Below are 22,132 nucleotides of genomic sequence, written 5' to 3'. Positions count from 1 at the left end.
AGTTGGAGGTATAACCCAAATTCCTTTTTACCATGCAGACAGCATAAAGAATGAGTTGAAGAATTGGAAATAACGAAAAAAGTAGAAATACATATACATAGATATATGTACGTATGTATGTGCACATATGTTTGTTTATAAACAATATTGCTTTCACTTGCCAAGCATCCTTTCACTACGACATACAAAATGTACGAAGACCCAACATTGCTAAGCTAAAAAGCTGCGAAGCATATATCTACGTATGCAGTATATTAGGGTGGTCCAAAAAAATGCATGTGAACAAGTTAAGTTGGAAAACAACTTCAAACCTGTTCTTTTTATTTTGAAATCAAAAAAAAAAATTGAGGTCGCTCAAAGTTTTACATGTACTTCATATGGGGAAAAAAAACAAATTTCTGTAGAAATGGTATATGAAAATCAAAATATTTTTCGATCGGAAAACTTCGTTTCTCTTCAGGAGACTTCCAACAACAATACCCAATTGTTTATTTAACCATTTTTTATTAATCATTAATTTTTATAGGACCCCTAAAAACCTCAAAAAATGCAATGGGGACAAATTTTAGGTTTTTAGAGTACCTATAGAAAATAGTTAATAATAATGCGCTGGACCTTCGCAAAAACAAACAAATAAATTTAAGAAATCAACGTCAGTTTTCATAGATTGCACATGTTATACTTATGAAAAAAATCGAAAAAGTCCTGCGGTAAAAAAAATGCATAAAAATCAACGCGAATATTTGGCTGCTTGAAATAAATAAAACAGGACTAAACTTTAATGAGTCATAAAACTGCCTCCCGAAAATTTTTCTAAAAATTCTGAGCAATAAATTTGAAATTTAGGTGAAAATTTGTTGAATTTTTGTAAAAATTTTTAAATGCGCATTTATATGCAGTTTTTTTTCTATACATATTTTGAAGAAATGTGTTAGAAGGCCAGATGAATTTTTAAAGCTACTTGGAAATTGGCAGTAAATAAACAATACAATAAATTTAGCCAAAACTGGTAAGATTAAGTCGTTTTTTTTATTTCTGCCACCGGTGTATATATATGTATATACCTACATATGTGCATACGTACATACATACCTACATTCGCATGCAACACCACAGGACAGTAGTTGGGACCCCACTAGACTATGCGAGACGTTCAACCCCCCTTCGAACATTCATTCCTTCAACGCTTCAGTTGCCACCTCATTTCCTTTCCACATCGTTACGCTCTTTACGTGCTTTGACACAATCGACAATTCTGCGTTGGCGCTGTGTGTATGCGTCTACTTATGAGTGTGTGTGGGTGTGTGCGTCTATGGGATCGTTCTACGTACATATTTCCTCGCTTCAGGTTAAAGTCATATCGTTAGCATTAACGCTTTTTGATTTTTATTGAGTCAGCTAAATTTTATTTGATTTACCCTCAACATGACTGTGACATGAAGATATACTCCTCGTACATGCATACGTACATACATACATACACACATACATACATTTGCTGTACACAGTAGCAGGATGCAAGGAAAGCCGCAATTTCATTTCTTCAGGGAGGAAGTGAATGAGTTTACCGACTTTAATAGATGAAAATGAAGTTCGAGTCGGACTCAATTCACGGCGTATCCTTACAGTTTCATAGTGTCACACAAAATCTACCACACACATATAAATAATTGTGAATGTATGCCTCCGCATGCATTGCTTATCTTGCTTTCTTTCATTCGGAAGCTATGAATTTTTTGCCGGTGCTTCAATTTTTCCGGCCTGACACATTGACTTCATCAGCATCCGCACGCGTGCAACCAAGCCAACGGCCGACAGATAGACCTACCGACGACTGCACGTCGTTTCTGATACAAATGATAAAATAAATTACTGTGAGATTAGCGAAAATGTAATTATCATGTATATTTGGACGAAGTGCGATAAGAAAATGAAATGAAGCTGAGTGAAAAAGGTGTAGATGAGTTGCAAGTGGAGTTCATTTAGGAGTTACTAACTCTGTGCTACTAAGCCCGGCCTCAATCGGGCAGTCTATTAAACGTTGTCCTTAAGCTCAAGTTAGGGTGGGTTCAGGAAAGGTACTGTTTCGATTAGATTGAATCACAAAGAAAGCTGAGTGAGTTTAAGGGGGGCAAGTGAAGATATCGTGTAGTTGTTAGCTTATGAAGTTAGTAAAATCACCTATGGTGGATAAGAAAGCTCCGATGTCGAGAAGTTAAAAAGTAGTGGAAGAGGTTACCCCACAGTTGGACCAACTGTTAAATTTTTCTTTACTTTGAGGTTTGATCTCGAAAGAGCGCGAACGACTGCGACCAATCAGATATGGCCTCGTTCGCTGTTTTATTCCTAGTAGAGTGACGTTACCAACGACTGCAAAAGTTTTGACAGGTCCACCGCTACTGTATGGAATATTATTATGTAGTTCACGAGTCAACCCAGTGTTTATGGCTCTAGGTGCTGTAAAATTTTGGAAGCCAAGTTGATGGTCAGTTTGCGCGTAAAGTACATGAGTTGTAAGGCCTTTTGCAAGGTATTTTATGACTGGATGGTAACCTAAACTTTCTCGCAGGAGAAAGTAGCAGCAAGCAACAGAAACAACACTGGTCACTCGACTTTGGTCTTTTCTACCGAAGGATGAGGTGGCAACTTTCGACTAAAATAGCTCGCGCATTTTTTCGCATCGCAGAATGTGATGTCCAATCTGGTAGTGCGCTGCGACGGGTTAGGAAAGATTAGCTAGAACTGGCAGTTTAGCTTAGAGGAAAGCCCGCACACCTAGGCCCATTTGGATACCACATGAATACAGAAGTGCTACGTCATTTTGAATCAGTATGAGGGATTTTAACAACTGCCGTATTCCAAATTTTCCAGTTGCGCTATTGCGCTTAGATCACGCAGGGCAGCAGCGTAGATAAAAAGTTTCATCAGCTCCAGATTTTAAGAAAAAACGGTGTCAAACTGTCAAAAAATGCGATTTTGGTAATTTTTGAGAAGCTCTAGCGAAGAAACTAATCTATCATTCATTTCAATATTCCTTACTTGTACGACTGATATAATTTTTTTTATTAAATCATATTTTAGGAAAAAACCTTTCTTTACTTCCTTGCTATTTATGCGTTTGGATCATTTTTTTTTTTTACTTTTGCAATAGGCAACAGCTTCTTAACCATTTAGCTCAATTTTCGCTTCATTTAGATTAATATCAGCATTGTCAAACTAATCGACTTTCACGTCTTTACTTATTTTTGCAAACAGCGCATGCTCGTTTTGGATACAAGATTTGAAAGCCAGAGGGTGGCGGACGAAATTTATGTACTTGTACATATGAATGTACATACAACAAACATATCTGGTATTGGCAAAACAATTGGAACTGAATCGAAGATGAAAGCACTAAATAAGATTAAGCGATTAGACTGACAAAAGGAAGGTAGAGGTCGTTGGAGTATAATTAAGTGAGATTTGTGCACAAATTTTTGGGGGATGAAGTTAGTCCCTTAAATAACATACGGACTGTAATTTAAATAAATGCTCAAATTCAAGTGCGTAGACGCAAAGTTTAGAAGGATTGTTCGAAAAGTGATGAACTAATGACTTAAAGACATCTGAGCTGGCAATCGTTTATCAGATGCTTTACTTAAAATCTGATTATCGCAACTTAACGTAACTTAGAGGCTGTCACTTAAAAGTTCTCTCAAATGGATGTTTGTTATATTTGGACAGGCGAAACTTAACGTAACTTAATGTCCGTCTTCTAACGTCTTGTCCCCTTCGTTAAATCATTATACCAGTTCTATTTCTTTATTCGTTATGTAGCGTTGCATTTGCAAGTTAGTGTTGCTTAATAGCAATTTATTTTGCAAAATTAGTACTGTCCCTCAGGCTAATCCCACATACATAACACTCGTGTGCTGGAAGAACGGCATCATTAAAAAAATTCCGTATAATACGAGCATCTAGACGAAAAGACCAACAAATGTTTCATACAATAAATGCATTCTTTCGCGAACGAGTGATAAACCGAGTTTACCTACATATGTACATGATTTCAGGCAGTTATGTATATCTACCTGAATACATTTTCACATACAAGTATATACGCATGCACATTAGGGTGGTCCTTAAAAAAAATCAAAATAACTTCTTTTCAGTCTCACACCCTAAATCGGTAATGCCACGATCACAGATATCACATATAAATTTTGGTCACGTTTCATAGGGAAATCTGAAGTTTTACGCCTGTGCGACCCGTCTTAACCGACTCCCGTCGGGGCAGTAGTTGCATTGACGTCAGGGTTGAGGCTTCGGAAATCTGATGTAAAAATTTGCTTCCTCCAATTTAAGGACCACCCTAATGTACATGTAATGTGTATGCATAGAAGCATGCACGTTGGGGTTGTATGCCAGGAGAGATGAAACTTCGCATTGATTATTGTCAGTTGCATTTTTCTTGTATGCACTTTTACCTGGCTATTTGTACGCCATGCCATGCATTTTTGTTACACAGGTTCTATTCAATCACTGAGAAATTCTCAACCAGCTTGTATAAAACTAGTGACAAGAACTTTGTTTTGAGCGGTATAAAGCATACTTACCTGGCGTAGAGGTAAACCGTGATCATGAAGGCGGTTCCTCCGGAGCGAGACTTGATCATTGCACATTCGATTGGGTTGACCTCTGCGATTGTTCCTAATGTGAATAACTCGTGCGTGTAATTTTTGATAGCCGGGAATGGCGTTCGCGCCGTCCCGACATTGTGAATAAATTTAAATGAATATTGTACTTTTGATGTACATATCGCTGGTGATACTACAAAACTGGATATGTCTATAGTACCCTTGACACTTAGATGGTCTTCTAACTTGCACCGGAATGCATCTGCAAATCATTGCACTCTAATAATCGAATGACAAAACTGACTACCTTTGCCTGATGAAGACGAACGATTGCCAGAAGCGATCAGATACAGGATAACAGATCAATTAAGCACCAGAGGTAATAAGTGACATAGTACGATTTGCAGTATCACCGACGATATATACCACATACTACTACCCTGACGGAAGCAAGTGATTTTTTTTTTTAAATCAACTAATTGAAGGGCTACTTTAATTAAAACAAATGCAATGAGTAAATGTTTCGAATTTCGTTACTTTTTTACTGAAAGAAACAATTTGTGTCTGGGAAGTATGAAAAAGCATCTGCGAAGTGCAGAATGCAAGCGTTTTCAAAAGAAACATACTGACTTTGAAGTTGTTTAAACGCATGTTGCTGATTGCACACAATTTAAACTGAACATTTGAAGGCAAATTTACATGTATGGCTGTGGCTGAGCGTGCAAAGATGTTTGCTGCAATTGCTTGCGGCCATGAGTGTCCATGTTCAAATCTCATTAGGCGAAACATTTAATTTTGAATATTTAATTTCGGGTTTCCTTTATTATGAAAAAAGCATCTGTGAAGTGCAGAACGAAAGCTAAATCAAACGACTGACACTAAAGTTGTTTAATCCAAATGCATTTTAATTTAGCTGAAAATACATGCAGGAAAAGGTAATTGACTGCTTCCTAGGACATCGCTATATTAAATAAATGAGTTCGTTGCAGGTAAAATAATGAGAATTTCAATTAGTTATCATTGAAAATAAAGTAGTTTATAAATTACTCTTAAATTAAATAAGTTTCCTGCAGGGTATATATGCATGAAGTAGTTCATAATAATATGCCCGATTCCATAGTCATTTAAGTACTTAGAATCTTTCAAGATCAAGGCATATGAAAAAGGGATGTAGGTGCGTTAGAGCAAAAACAATATTTACGTGTATTTTTTTTTGTTGGTTTTGGTCTCTAAAGTGTCAAAAAAGTATTCTGATTTTTTTAGCATCAAAGTGTGCTATGTGAAATACCAGCAAAAATTTAAAGAAAATTTTAAATAAAATAATATTGGTAAATTTGTTTGCCTCCTGTTTAACATGCAAATCGATGTTGACAATTTAGAATTTTTGTAAAAAGAAATTAGAAAGATTTGAGATTTTAGAGACTAAATAATTGAAAAAAAAAAATAAAAATGAAATCAGGTGCTATACTGCTATTATCTGTTCAATATGCCTAGGGTAGGATATATTTTTTGAGTGGCAGGCCTATTTGAAATTAGATCTTTTTTTTATTTATTTTATTTTTTGAAAATGTTTGTATTAGCTTTGTTTCGTCCCAACATCTCGCATCATTACATTTGTCAAAGCTGCCTTAATACGGGAGGAGGGTGTATTCATTGCTGATTTTTCCGATATATGAAAGTGCACACCCTGTTTCTACATATTACAGACAGGAATACTTGCTTCTTCCTCATTATAAATCTTGATAACTGCCGCACCTTCTACTTACATAAATTAATATTCCTTTTTATTGGAATTTCATGCTTCTCCCACTCCTTGCTCACTCTCCCCATAATAATGCACTTCACAAAGTCAGCTTGTTTGACGTCGAAGAACTCAATTATTTTTCCATCCATCAAAGCTTACTTTGAGTACAAATATTACGCGAATCACTGTTTAAGCAACAGAGTACCATGAAAATACCAATTTACGCTCTATGTTTGCTGAGGTACTTACTATAGTATTCGGTAGTAATATATGTATGTACATAGTACATACTTAAACACTCACATACCAAATAGAACATAAAGCGAAAGTTGAAGTTAAACAAATAACCAAGCGACTTACAAAGCGACAGATGATTCGTACTGGTGTCACACTACTGCAGGACCTAAACAGATATGTATATGTATATGTTTGTATATATGTATAAGTATGTGCATCGCTAGTGTGATTGAAAACACTTTCTTTATCAGATATATAACTTGTATCTCAATACTCATTTGCGTAAATGCGTATCTACAGGAAATCCACCCCCTTATGGGATGATGCGTTGAAGGCGTTAATATCTACTGAAGACTCACAAGTGGTTGCTCGAATGGCGTATGCATACTCGTATGTATGTATGTATGTATGTATTCATGGTAGCTAGGAAGCTGGAAGTAAAAAAGAGTGCATGCCAGAAGCCGTAAAAGGGTTGTGGGGGCAGCTTGCAAACTGAAGCTAAGTAAAGTACAATAACTATATTGAAGGATAACGACATAACCATGGTTACCGGTAAATTATGTGAGATTATATTGTCTCCACCGGGATTATTAGTGAATATCATAAGCTGATAATGCGATTAATTGAATAAAATGAAATAAGAGAAATAATGAAAGGGAAAGTTGAAAAAAAAATGAAGGGAGGATAAAGGCAGCAGAAATTTTTATAAGGAAGAATTATCTAAAACAGCGTTAATTTTTATATTTTCTTTTTTTTCTTTTTCGAGATTGATTTTGCTTTTGAAATTTTGTTGCTAGCAGTTTCCCTCATTTTATTTCATAAGAAATGTATGCTTATATGGAAGAAAGTGCAAAAATACGTCTCCCAAATTAACGGGGTTTTTTAGCCATTTGAAACGTGCACTTCATTAGACTAAAATTGTATGGGCTACAAAACTGCATACCCAAAAATTTTCTAAAAATTCAGATCATGAAAATTTGTTGAATTTTTCTAAATTTTCTATAAACTTTGAAACCGTGGTTTTGGTTAAAGTCTAGGCGGTATTTTTATGGAAAAATAACAAAAAAAAAAATTTGCTCGAAAAACATTACAAAAAAATTAACACTCAGCGACTCTTTTCTCATGTAGGTATGTAAATTCATAGATATGTATTTACATACATTCTACAATGTATATCGTTGTTTAAAGTACAAAATAGCATATCAACAAAATGCAAAACTCTAGAGAGTAAAACACTCAGATTTCAAAATGGGTCTCTTTTTTATACAGCATTTATATAATCACCGATATCGGTATCATCAGTATCGTCACCTTCAAGCATTTTATTCTAACAGGTCTATTCTGCACGTTACCGAAGATTTTTTAACCTGAAAATTTTATTACCAAAAAATGTTACCACTTCTCGTCACCGCGATGTTAGGTACGTTGGTAAGGCAGTTAAAATATTCAGCGATTCAGGAGAGGGCCTGCTATGGAGCTTACTTTTTAATAGCAAAAAACGTACGGTACTAACCAGCAATCGGAAGTCCTAAAAATTTTTCTTGATTAGGTAAATGAAAAAAAAAACAAACATCACTCCATTCACTTTCCTTGCATCGCAAGGAAAATCAAAATTGATCACCCGCCAAAGTCGTACATGTCTCTTCACCTCATTCTTGCTGTCTCATTCGCATTCTCCACCACCTCCTTCGCTCATCCTCATCACTGTCATCGTACTACTTTTGTGTTGTTATGGTTGTACGCTTTGTTACTATTACTTTGTTCCTTCATTCGTCATCACTGTTGTTGCTGTTGTTATAGCTCTTGTTGTTATTATAGCTTTTGCTACTCTTAATATCGCACACTTGTTTGTTGTGTTGTTTGTGTGTTTATGTTGTGCTGCTGAGTAAATATCCTCGAGCACGAACGGCACGTACAGACACGTGTTTCATATGCGTCCTGGCAAACCACCGAACGCAGTCCTTAAGTATGCACAATATATATGTAATACTGTGAAGAAATGAAGTGAAGTGAAGCGAGGTGAAGCGAGGTGAAATAAAGGAAGCGCCAACAACAAACCGAACCAAACTGAATCAACTCAATTGAGGCTGCGGCACACAGAGAGATTAATGTACGCATTAGTAGATTTAATGCATATTATGGATATCGAGCTATATCGTCAACGGTGACGAGAATATGTATACATATATATATATATATGCGAAAATCAACATACATATATAACCACAAAGGACCAAGATACATACACACAAGTACATGTACATTTGGGCGGGTGTATGTATGTGGGCGTGCCATTTTTTATATACATACCCTGCAGGAAATATATCTAACTATAACCTAACTTTAAGTTGATTAGGATCTGTATATTTTCTTTGACGAATGCTTACTATATATGTATCTATGACGATGACCGCGAAATAGTCAATTTGATGTAACTAACTTGTAACTACCTACTTTTGGACATAAAAAATCAATAGAGAAACAAAATATTAAATTTTTTTTTTATCTATATTTTGTTTTACTTTATTTAATTTATTACATTTCATATTTGTTTCCATATTCCGTGTAGGTGGTCACATATTCGAACTTCGTCAGACATACGCGTAACTTAAAAATGATAATATGAAATTTCGATCTTCCTTTTATTTGTCCTCCATTCGAAAAAGTATTTGCGAAGTGCAGGATATTTAAATAGAAACGCGTTTAAAGAAAACAATCTCCTTCATTTCTCCTGCATTATTTGTCAACTCGATTCAAGTTAGCTTTTTGTAGCCAACTACAAGTTATATATTTTATAGAAATCCCGCAAAAAGCTAACAACAAGTAGGTTATTTTTTATCAATTGATCATTTTTTTCTACAGGGTATGTATGTATTGTGCTTGCGTAGGCTTGCTAGACACCACCGGTAAAAGCAACAGAGTGCTCACCGCAATCGCCCGTCGTTTAAAAGCCTCGCTGTGATTGAGACATTTTGGGGAATACCTCAACGTTTTCGCGATGAATGCAGCATCAGCACTTTGCCATCGAAGGCACCCACCCCTCCGCTTGCAAAAAAAAAAAAACAAAACAGGAAAGAAAAGCTCGTGCTTATTGTGTCAATACCACCAACTTTCACGCAGTCAATGCGCTGGTTAAAGTGATACTGCGCTGCTATTACCATTACCATTACCACTACCATTTCCATCGCCATCAGGGCCCAATCTTAAAAAAAAAACTTTGGTTTCATATCAATTGCATATGTTTATGCTTGCAGGCATACATAAATATGCATGTATGTATGTATATAAATGTGTGCAGAATCCTTGTGACGAATCGTGGCACAAATAATGCGAAACATTTGCAATTCTTAAAAGCTGCTTTTTATTGTATTCATATTTTGTTACGGCTGTTATTTTAGAGTAGTTCTTGATGTCCATTTCAACAGCACAAAAACAAATGTACATACATATACACATAGGTACTTAAAAATGTACGTATGTAAATATTCATGAATAAAATTTTGCTCAAGATTCGCAGGGCAAAGTTGCGAATAGATGTGTTTTTTTCTTTTCTTGCGATACCGCTGTTTTTCAATATTCACAAAACCGTTCGAGCTTTAAGCACTTCTGTGTTTTACCATAAACTTTTTAAAGAATTTATTTGAATGACAATAGAGGTAGTGTTGTGATTTCTTATAGAGATGGCAGCGATAAATATCAATATAATATACAAATCAATCAAAGAAGTATATCTAAATTGGAGCGAAATCGACTTTATATACGCGTACACGTATGTAATTATCAAGGAATGAAACCGATTCAAAATAACGTTCCGGTTTGGGTTTCAGTTTTGCCAAGTGTTTCGGTTTCGGTTTTGGTTTCGTTCTTCAAAACTTATTTCGGTTTTGGTTTCGGTTTCGTTCCGGTTTCGGTTTTTCACAGAAATTTTGTTGATATTATTTAAATCACAATGTCTTAAACGTTGAGGAAAGAAAATCGAAAATTACAGTTCACTGATAATATCAACACTAGGTTCTTTCCCTAACAATCCGGACCGGATTTGGTAATTAGAGAATAAGAGAAACATTTTCTTTCAAAAATGGAACAAAGTTCAGAAGTACGGAAACGCAAAAACCCACATTTCGTGCCCACAAGTCGAGAAACAGCTGATTCACGTTGTTCTTGTTTTTGTCACTTATACCATGTTCTGACCGACATCGGAAACATGTTTTCGTTGCTAAAACTGGTTTTCGACCTAAAACTTGTGTTTTCGTCCATATAAAATCTGTTAAACGAAAACCAGTTTTCGCTGAAAACTACTTGAAAACTCACTTTCCACTCATTCCAATCGGTGTCTTCACTAGTTTTTTTCGATTATTTATCGAAGTGGAAGTCATATTTTATCATCTTTAATACGCCATTTCGGATTTATTGTTAATTGCCTGGCCAAAGCAAAATAAGAATGAAAGTTAAAGGTTGTAAATGAAAAGAAAATGAAGGAAAAATGTTTTGGTTGTCGGTCAGAACATGGTATTAAATGCAAACACTTGAAAATTGAATTTTGGTTTCACAAATTTGATTTTAAGTACATAGATTGAAAATACATCAACAGGCCATTCACTTTTCCTTAAAAGCACCAAGTAAATGCAGGCAACACGTAAACACAATACAGCTGATATGCACTTTGACACTTTATCCATTTTTACTCGGAGAAAATTTCGGGCTGTTTCGGGCAGGAAGAAGAATACACTTATGATCGAATACGCTCTCTATTACCCATTTTGTTGAGTACAGGCATGATTTCTGGGCTATTTTGGGCACACGCGGGATCTCGCATTGCGTACGGGAAAGAAACTACTTATATATAATTAATCGATTATCGATTCACAACAACAAAGTCATCAGCAGATTTTTGCGAAAAGTTACCTTGCCATACTTATTTACTACTTAACAAGAATTTTAGCAAAATGTTGCTGATTTTGGTTAAATAAATCATTTATTTCAAAGAAATTTTTATTAATTATTTTTGTAAATTTCTGGAAACCGATTGAAACCTGTGATTGAAATGGTTTCGGTATCGTTCCTTTTCAGGTCAAGATAACGGTTACGGTTTCGGTTTCGGTTTTGAAAAACGAAACGGTTTTAAACGGTTACGGTTTCGGTTTGGGTTTCGGTTTCATTCCCTGGTAATTATTAAAATTTCGGGGTTTTCGCTTATCTTAAATTTGCTGTTATATGGGAAGTAGATTAATTGTGGGTGGGGTTTGATATCAGGAATTTAGCTTTTATGCAATACCTGTACCGAGTCTGGTAGAAATTGATAAATCGGTTATCGGTGGTGTCACGCCCATTTTCAAAAATTTATGATAATCTCATTTATTGAATGATTAGCCTCGGCAGTGATCTGCTGATTTATCGCAGTTTTCGTATTTCGGTAAATGACCATAGTTATCGAGTTTGGTAGGCGTTGGTGAAGCGGATACTGAGATACAACATTTCATCATAAATGGGCGGGGCCAGGCCCATCTTGCAAGTTTCATTACCCACTTAAAAAAAAAAATGTAATGAGGTGCAGCAAACTCAACTGTGTATAAAACGATGTTGTTAAAAGTCAAAAGTATCTACGTCATACATTGCGCTTGGCTACAAAAATACTATTGAAATGTTCAAGCATACCATTCAGCATGTGGCAATAAACTTGGGAATCTCAAATTGTTAGATTTGATTGACAGCATATATTTAGCATTATCAAGCACTTCTCTACAAAAAAGAGTTAAATTGGTGTTAGCAATTTAAATTTTTATACCATGTGCATAAAAAAATAACGTGAAGTGATTTTGAAAGAGTGGATATGTGTGTATGTATATTAGAGGGTGATCCAAAATAATTAAAGTCGGTATTTTAATGCTTCCATCCCCTAGGATTGTTGGATATCGAGAAAAATATACCCCTATTTTTTATTTTGAAATCAAAAAGTATTTAGAGGTAGCTCAAAACATTTAAAATTTTCCATATATTTTATATGGGGGAAAATCAACTAGGGGGTGGCGGCTTTAAAATTCTGACTTTACTTTTTTTTACATGCATTTTTGGACCACCCTACTTTGGACTTTTTGAAAGTCACCTAACATCTTATACCTAGATCATTAAAATTTAATTAAATTTTTCCAGGAAAAATAAATTAATTTTTGCGTCGTACTTTTGAGGCAACCACGCGAGATCGAAAAATGGGAAATTTTCTACACATTTGTTCATATTAAGTACCAAAATACATACATATTTGTTTACACTTATACACATATATACTCCAAAGGTAATTTCTAGAACGTAAAAAGTAATTCGATGTAAAAAAAATTGCCTAAAAATACCAACTTTGCTCAATCATAAGCCAAGTAAAGCTTCGAATCAAGTCCAAGCGCACCCAGGTCGTACATAGTACCGTAAGTATAGGGTTTACCACATAGGTAGGTATGTATGTACATATGAACGTGTGAATGTACCTACGCCAACTGATGATGAGAAAAGGCTAATAATTTGTCTGCAATTAACGAAACTATACAGGTACAGTGAAACATTGATATAACGATGTGGAAGGGGTTGAACAAATACTTCGTTATACATATCTATAATTTGTTATATTTATAGAATATAAAAGTCTCGATACATCGAAAAATTAAAATTAAAAAAAAAAAATATATTATAGTTTCGTTTTTTGTTTATAGCAGTACTCTAACTGGTTATGTAAAGGACTTTTACTGTCAATAAGTTCCGAAGGTTTTCATGATTGGAATTCCTTCGGTGTATGTGTAGAGCATTTTTGTATGGAAAATTTGGCAATAAGGATCCTTTTTAAGGGGACTCAGCAAAAATTGGGCTTAATGGAGTTTTTCGTTGTATCAAGGTTTGTTCGTATCGAGGTTTTACTGTACATGATGTGACATACCTCTCACTTCAAGCAGATGCATAAATATGTACATATGTGGGTACATATGTGTGTATTTAATCAAATGCGATTGTTTCGACTCATGTGATACTACGTGTAGATATACGATTCAAAGATTATACCTACATAATATATACATACCCTGCAGCAATTCAGACTCACCCTAGGTTAGCCATCAGATAGTCCCTATTGTAACCAGAGCACTTGTCCCTAATAATTCCCCTACCAATATGGTTTCAACTGGCATTTTTAGCATTGTCGTGACATTGGAAAAGGACCAGTCCACTCAACAGTGACCGTAACTTAGTCCTGAACTAGTCCAATTTTGGAGATTTTTTTTCGTTGGAACACGATTACATTCTGCACTTCACAGATGCTTTTTCATATTTCGGAAACACAAAAAAAAAAAAAAATATTTTATCATTTTACCACCATGCTGCTTCAGACGGCATTTGAACCCAGACCCTCCTGAAAGCTAGCAAATAGTGGCAAGCATCACTGCGCACTGAGCCACAGCCACACATGTAAATGTGTGTTCAAGGCCAGACGAAGCGTTTGGGGCATTTACAGGGTGGTGTTCTTCAAAATTTTATTTTTATTGAATTGCAAGACAACACCACCCTGTCACTTCCAAACTGAACTTTTCGTCTATCTCTAGACCGATTCCTTGGGGACTGGTTGAAGGCTGACAGGCAAGCAAATGTCCAATTCTGACCAGTCAAATTTTAACCAGTGAAGTACTAGTCCTTTTCGGAGAATTGGCCGCCCTATTGCTGCAGGGTATGTATGTAGGTACGTATTTTAGATGAAATATTTATGCGCACCTTAATTATCATGACTACTATGCATTACATACTGGCACGAGTAACACATGCGTACACACATTTATATGTATATTCATTAAAATGCTTGCTAAGGTTTCTGGAAATCACTTTTGTGTATGGAAAATTCACTTCATTAAAAGATCATTAAAATTGCATTGACGATGCCGCCAAATGCAAATGAAAGGAATTATCACATGCTATTGTACGAGACTTTTGCATTTACCTGCCGATGGTATGTATGTACAATGTTCATATTGGCACCCTAACTCAAAAACAGTCACAACTCAAAATTTTTAAAATTTTTTTGCCATAAAACAGTTCTTTGCCTTTCGAGTATTTAATGTTTATTATTTTTGGCAATTTTTTTTTTTTTGGTGGAAGGTGTTGCTCATTTCCTCCATGCAATAAAATTGTCGAGCATTCTTTGTATGGAAGAAGAAGATGCCCGACCAAAAAATTGTCAAAAATCAACGGTAAGTCCTAGTTACTTCAAACTTGCACTTTATTGTTTTTTTAGATACTAAGCTATATTTTTTATAAAAAAGAATAAACAAAGAAAAGTGGCCAAAAGGTGCTAAAATTTGTTCTCCCTATTTACATTCTTGCCACCGTATATTTAACGTCCGCCAAAATTTATTCTTCATCACCATTTTCTTTAAGTGGTAAATACTATTAAGACTGCTTTTGTTTTTTGCTTCTCCTGAAAATTTGAAATTTTTTGACTTGTGACTGTTTTCGATTTAGGGTACGATATGTGCTAATGTTTGTGTGTATGAGATCCACATGTGCCAGAGGTACAGATGTACAGTAGGTCACTGTGGATAAAATAATTTTTGAAGAACTTAAATAAGCCAATAATAACTTGCTCAAAGGGATATTATACAGATTTAAGGCATATTTTGCCCGATTTTGCCTGTTGCGCCATCAATCTCGCATCCCTTTTAAATGTTGGTTGTTAGTAGTAGTTCTGATAGTTCAGTTTTTCATGAAATGGAACTTACATTTCGAGCTTTTTTTCAATAAATAACCCTAGACATTAAAAAAATAAGCGCTTGAAAGATCTGCATTAAAGCTTTTAAAAAGTACCCGAATTGTTTAAAGTTTCAAACAAATGACGTTTTTAATATTCAGTTAATTTTTAAGGCAACTATTACTAAAATTCGTAAAATCCCGTAATTTATTCATCGATTCTCAGTGGCAGTGGTGTAATGTCAATAGGAGAGGTAATAATTATCTACTTGATAGCCAAGGGGCCATCAGGCACTGAGCTTGTTGTTGTTTTGCCCAAACTTGGCCAGAGAGTGCCAGATTTTCTTCTCAACTTCGCAAAAATATGTGTTTCCCAGTTACGCTTATATATGTAACATATCGGTACATCCCCTGAGCTGACCCATTTTTAAGACAAAATTTGCGATAAAAATTTTTGTCATAAAAAAATTTCATTCCTCCAACAAAGCCCACACCTTTGAAGCTTAATTTAATCAAATGTCGTTTCAAAATGCAACACAGTTGCAGCAAAGAGCGTTTTCTCCATAGAAATCAAAAAGTATCTGTTTTGTGAAGACAAAAGGCGAATTTAATTTGCAAAGCATGTAAAACGAAGAAAATGAGCAAAGTTTTTATCGAAACTCTGAGAGATTAGTTTGTGTTGTGGTTGCTCACATTTAATTCTATTTTCTTTTTTGTTATTTTAGAGCTTTGCTTTTCTTTGTTGCTAATGTTTTGTAGCGTTGTTATTATTTGTTGTTGTAGTAAATATGCAACAATCGGCTTTACCTTTGTTTCACATTTAATCTGAAAATGCCGGTTTTGTCACCGCTAGGCCTTAAAAACTACTTGGAAAGTAAGAATTCTGCATACTTAGACACACTCACACATACATACATAAGTATGCATGGAAATACTTTGGTAGAGCCTAATAAATGTTTTGATTTGAAAGACAATTATTTGCAGGTACTCATTTTATTTTAAATTTCAACTCTTAAATGATGTTTTGAGAAATATTTGATATAACTTGATTTTTTTCTTTTTATTGCAGCTTCAGGGCGCGCACCACCAGAGCCCTACTACGGTCGCTATATCGGACAATTTACCAATTTTGCACACGGGATAAGGGTGAGTTCAAATTTTAAATATGATTAAATTAATTAAATCTACATCAACTTTTACGACAGGATGCGATATTTAACCTACAATTGGACACTGTCCTCTCAAAACAGAATAAAAAAATGGACTAACCGGTCAAAAACCGGATACCTGAGAACAAACTGGGTTCGCAAAATTATTTACGGCTATTTTTGGAGTATACTTACGATACTGACTTTAGATTCGTTCTAGGTTTGTGAATTATTGAGAATTTTGGAAAAATTTCGAAAAGCTATATTTCCCATCGCCATTGAAAAAATTTAATTGAAGTGCTTTGCAGAAACAAAAAACTGAGTTAATTTTTTCCTATGGATATGCTTTCGATAGATTTTAGGTATACCGTTATTCAGATTTAAAAAAGTGCTTCCACTTAATTACGTATAGCTTACGGACCAATTTGACAGTTTTAATACGAGGTGCGGCATATGAAAGCCAAAAAAAAGTCTCCATAAACCGCATATATGTATGTAGTACATCACTTTTTCATAGACCTGAAAGTTTCTGAGAAATTAATTAATTTCAGATTTTTTTAATGAAAAAATTCTTAAGTGGAGCAACTTTTTTTTTAGCTGAATGACGGTAAATATCAAATATCTCGAATATTGAGAGGTTTTTTTGAAAGCTCGGAAAATCAATTAAAATATTTTTTTAAATTTCAGTAAGATTATAAATAAATAGATTTCTGACCCACAGTAGAATTTGGGATATAAAAAAAAAAACTTGTCAGGGGTTTGGGGATATCTTTTAAGTTAACAAGTTACACTTTTCTAGAAATCCATGAATGAGTTTGGTGCAGTACTTGTAAATATTAGGTACTTTTCCTGTTCGCAAAAAGATCGTCAATTGTTAGTTTAAAAAAATTTTTAAGTAGCATTTAAAATAAGCATCTACATAACGGCGTTTCCAACGGAAAATCTATCGAAAACAAAATAAAGGTAATATATCTAACGTATTTATGGGCCATTTTGTCTGCTTTTTGCAGAATATACTCCTATGTAGGCAGAAACATTTTGGCGAAAAATTATCTCTTTTGTTGGCGCCAGGGTGGAGATATTTTGAAAAACCGTATTTATGGTCCGATTTGGTTCAAATTTGGCGTACATATATATGTAGTAATAAGTCGTGGATTTCCAAAAAATTTACATTGAATCGGCGCTGAAGTCAATATATAAAATACATATACTCGATATAGAGCTAATTTTAAATTAAGAAAAAAAAAGAAAATTTTGAAAATAATTTGTACGTGTATCTAATAGGAAATTTATGTCACATCACGCCACGTCACGTATAGCCATCCACAATTCGCAGAGTTTTGCGTTTTTGTAAGAAAAGAAAAAATCAACTTCCACTTTTGTCACATAGCGTCATTCTCTTTAATTGCGTATGTATATTTAATGGCCATGCAACTCGGTCGTTTTCTTTTATTTTATTAAATATAGAGCTAAATAATTAGGTGCTAAACAACCATAAAGACCAAATTAGTACCATTTATAGCTCCCAAACAACTGACTTAAATATAATACATACACACGCGGAAAATGTTGAAATCCTGAAATTTGCTATTTTTTCATACACACAGTCACATGACTGCAAACCGTTTGCCTGCTATGGCTACCCTTGTGCAGGATCTCACTACTACACATGCATATCTAAATGCTTACATACATACACTTGCATAAGCAATTGAAGTTTATTTAAAGGATTCATTTGAATATCCTTTTCGTTCATCTCAGAATCTATGCTGGTCCTTTACTAAGAATTCTCAACCATTTTATTTGCCATTTCACTTAAGTGCCCCGACTTGAGCAGCGAAAAGCATACTTACCTGGCGTAGAGGTAAACCGTGATCATGAAGGCGGTTCCTCCGGAGCGAGACCTGATCATTGCACATTCGATTGGGTTGACCTTCGCGATTATTCCTAATGTGAATAACTCGTGCGTGTAATTTTTGATAGCCGGGAATGGCGTTCGCGCCGGCCCGACATTATGAATAAATACATAAAAAAAAATCTGGTCAACAGCAGTGTGTCCAGGGATCGTAATTACTTTTCCACGTTTACATTAAAATAAACAGTTTGAAGTGTTTTATGGAAAGAAATCTTTGTTTTCGTTTGAGTCAATATCACGACATTCAACTTCGTTTCTCTTTAAATAATCTTTTATGAAAAGAATATCGTTTAAAGACGTGGTTGTTAACTTTTTTTTTTATTTAAATTAATCTAAGAGAAAAAACTTTCCACATTTGATGTTAAAGTCAAATAGAAAACCTGCAAGTGCTGCCAGATGTCTGCATAGTGAAGATTTTTTATACAGATGGAATTTTGGTTTCATTTTGATATCCTCAGTTTAAGATTTTGGCGATATTTTCTGAAAATTAGTCTTAATTTTTTTTTTAAGAAATGCCCTAAAACCGGAATCGTAATTAGCTGGTAGTTTAGGAAAAATAATAGATATATAGTGGTATTGCTTCGTTATCAGACGAAGTCGCGCGAAAAACATAATTTAGTCTACGTCGGCTAGAAAAACTTTTTCAAAAAAAAGTGTCGCTTACCATTATTGCTGCAAAAACTGTGGAAAGTTATAATTAAATTTAGGGCATAACCAATCAACTCCATTAATTGGTGTCAACTAATTATTCCCAATTGTATTTAGGTTATTTTATTATATGTATGTATGTATGTAAATAATTTTGATTAAAAAATATAACTCACTCTACATTCTAATAACACTTAAATATCTTCTGTCCCTTAGGGTACCATTTATGCAGTCGACGAATCGACGCTCTTCATCAAATCCTTTGCATACGACGGCACGGGACCGGATGCATTCTTCTGGGTTGGTAAAACTCCACGTCCCAGTCCCGAAGGATACATCATACCATACCCAGAAGAGTATGCTGGCATGTAAGTATCTACACTTGTGAGCGATACAAAAATATGGTGCAAAAATATGTATGCCAATATGTATGTATGTATAAATAAAATTTCCTTAGATTTTAAGTATTCATGGGTATATTCATATACATACATAAGTATACCCGCATACATACATACATCATACATAAATCTAGGCGCGCCCTTTCGGCATTTGTTGCAATATGCTGATGCTGCAACTATAACAGCAACCGCAAAAGGTATAAACACAAACGGAGCCACATAAAAAGGGCATACATACATATAAAGATGGAATTTTATATGTGTACATTAGGGTGCTTTTTTTCGGCGACTATTTTTTTATTGCACTCCCATCTCGAAATTTTGTGTAAAGACTTCTGGTTCAAAATACACATAAACTTTGAGTTGTTTTCTTCAAAAGTCTACAGCTCAGAAGCATTTTATTATTTTATTTTTATATCTTGGTCAATGATGGAGTTTCTTCAGAATTGAATGCTCTACAGAAGTGTCCATTATGGCGTAACCTTAACTCCCAACCAGCGAGGCAATACGTGTCACTGAACCCAATATTTTCATAAAAATTTTTGCTTGCCCCTATCTCGTAAACAACTAGGGCTAAAGAAAAATTGCAAATGAGAAACTTTAAGGAAATTCAATTTCCTTAAAAAATGTTCAAAAACACCAAAACGCTAACATCGATATTTCTTGAGATATTGGGCTTTCAAATTGAGTTAGTGTAGAATTTCAATGGATTATTAAGCTTAATTGTAGAAATTTGTTGATGGACTTCTGGTGTTTAAAACTTTTTCGTAGAATATTGAATTTCCTACAAGTTTCTTATTTAATTTTTTTTTGTTGTTCTTTTTATTTAGGAGATTGAGGCGAAAAACCGAGAATTTCATGAAAAAATTGGTTTTAGTGACCTGTAATACTTCGTTGGTTAGAGTTAGGGCTGCTTTGAGTTAGGGTAGGGCAATGGAAAAGGGCATTCAATTTTGAAGAAACCTCTCTTTGACCGAGATTATACCATAAAATATCTCTGAGCTGTAGACTTTTGAAGAAAAAAACTCAGAGTTTACGTCTATTTTGAACGGGAAATCTTTGCACACCTTGAACGAGCATTTAGTATTAATAATAAATTTCAAGGAAGTTTCAGGATTTGTTTTTTTTAGGTATGTATTTGCTGAGAAATTTCGAGGTGGGTGTGCAGAAAAAAAAATTGTCGCAGAAAAAACACCCTAATGTACATACGTAAATATGTTTGCTTGTATAATCACGAGACCGAGAAATTAACTGGTTCTAGTGGCCGCATCCACATATGCGCGTACATATGTATCTTTTTTAGGATATGAGGATATTGTGGAAAAATCAAATTTTATTATTGCAAAAACTTTGAATATAATTTTATTTTATCTATTAAAGAGGCTCAACTTTTGTTTTACGAGCTTAAAGCCAAATAAATTCTTAGTTGTACATCCCTTCTTGGAAAATATTTATGTATGTATGTATATTTAAAATCTTAGTACTTTGGTCAGAGAACGTATATAAACTGCAGAAAATATAATAATGTTAAACTTTAAGAAGTTCAAGGAAATATCGTTGCAAATATACCAATTTATCAGTGAAGAAATATCTTGCGGTGGACTAACACAGTGGCTGAAGTTTTGACTCATTAGTGTAAGTTTGGCTGATGTCATTTATAAATGACTTCCCTGCTAAACCCCTGATGTAACTGTTATAGATTAGGAGCGGAGGTTCCCAAACTTAGTAGTTTTTAAAACACAAAACTTGAAACAACAAAACCGAATACCAAATCTAGAAAAATCGATGACAAACAACCAAGCAAGCAAGAGTTCCACCATCTCATCCTCTTCAAGGCAGGATGGGCAAATGGAGTTGTTCATGTACGCCTATCACAGTCGGTTGTTTGTACCACGTGAAGTGACCCGTCAGCACTGCAAAAAGTTTTCTGCAGTCCCGTCTGCTCAGTGAGCGCAAACAACTAGATAGAAATAATATATGGTAATACTTACATAGATAGAGGGCTGGGCAATCCATTAAGTGCAGCTTGGTTATCACTGCAGTTACGTAAACTCCTTCCCCTGCACATATTTTCCAACACATATGGAGCCTATGGCTTTGAGGATAGCAAATACCTCAGCCTGGAAGACCGAAGCATATTCCCCTCCCCAGATCAGTTTTGGAGCCATCAGTGAAGATTCGACAATGTGTGAGTCCGGGCTCAGTGCTGGAACTAAACCAGCATTCAGCCTCAGGGAACTCAGCATTATAGAATCTCTTCAGCAAACGTAATGGTGGCGTACTATTCTGTAGCATTGAAAAGACACAAGTACTCCGCCTCGCCCCACTTGGGGCCTTTAAGGCTTCCCTACGTATGAAGACACAAAGTGACGGTAAGTGCAGCAGTGCGTGAAGAGCACTATAAACTACTCAACGAAATCAAAAGAGGTTTCAAAAATAGGGAATTAAAGCTAAATAAAGGGCTAAATGGGCGTAAATGAAAGAATGTCTTTCAATCGCATTATCCAACAAAATCTAAAAATTTGCCAAATCATATTTTCGCGTATCTGCCAGGATTACATGAAAACCTTAACTCCTAAAAAATTTTAGCAAAGAAAAATAAGAATCTTAGAGCTTGAAAGGCTTTTTTTTTAAGGCTAAATACGACCATTTTTTTTACCGAAATACGGCCTGCCAAAAACCATCGAAAAATCTGGTTTTTTGTTCCC

At 34.9% G+C, this 22,132-nt stretch overlaps 1 protein-coding gene and 2 non-coding genes across 4 annotated transcripts in view; all 3 read left to right on the top strand.

Annotated features, from left to right (window-relative positions):
• LOC118736923 (protein Skeletor, isoforms B/C) overlaps positions 1 to 22,132 on the top strand; it is an 85,614-nt gene that overhangs the window by 22,637 nt on the left and 40,845 nt on the right. For both annotated transcript variants that reach the window (XM_036467068.1, XM_036467067.1), the window contains exons 2-3: positions 16,382 to 16,458; positions 19,240 to 19,391. In XM_036467068.1, the coding sequence (XP_036322961.1) occupies positions 16,382 to 16,458; positions 19,240 to 19,391 (229 nt within the window). The remainder of the gene's footprint in view (positions 1 to 16,381; positions 16,459 to 19,239; positions 19,392 to 22,132) is intronic.
• LOC118738604 lies at positions 4,588 to 4,753 on the top strand. Its single transcript, XR_004992908.1, has one exon. It is a non-coding gene; the product is annotated as a U1 spliceosomal RNA (small nuclear RNA).
• Positions 18,306 to 18,471, top strand: LOC118738608. Its single transcript, XR_004992911.1, has one exon. It is a non-coding gene; the product is annotated as a U1 spliceosomal RNA (small nuclear RNA).

Source organism: Rhagoletis pomonella, unplaced genomic scaffold, assembly GCF_013731165.1.
Source record: "Rhagoletis pomonella isolate Grant_MI unplaced genomic scaffold, Rhpom_1.0 Rhpom_scaffold_00004, whole genome shotgun sequence".
NCBI classification, from domain to species: Eukaryota; Metazoa; Arthropoda; class Insecta; order Diptera; family Tephritidae; genus Rhagoletis; species Rhagoletis pomonella.
Note: the sequence above shows the minus strand (reverse complement) of the source record. Positions and strands in the feature narration are given on the sequence as shown.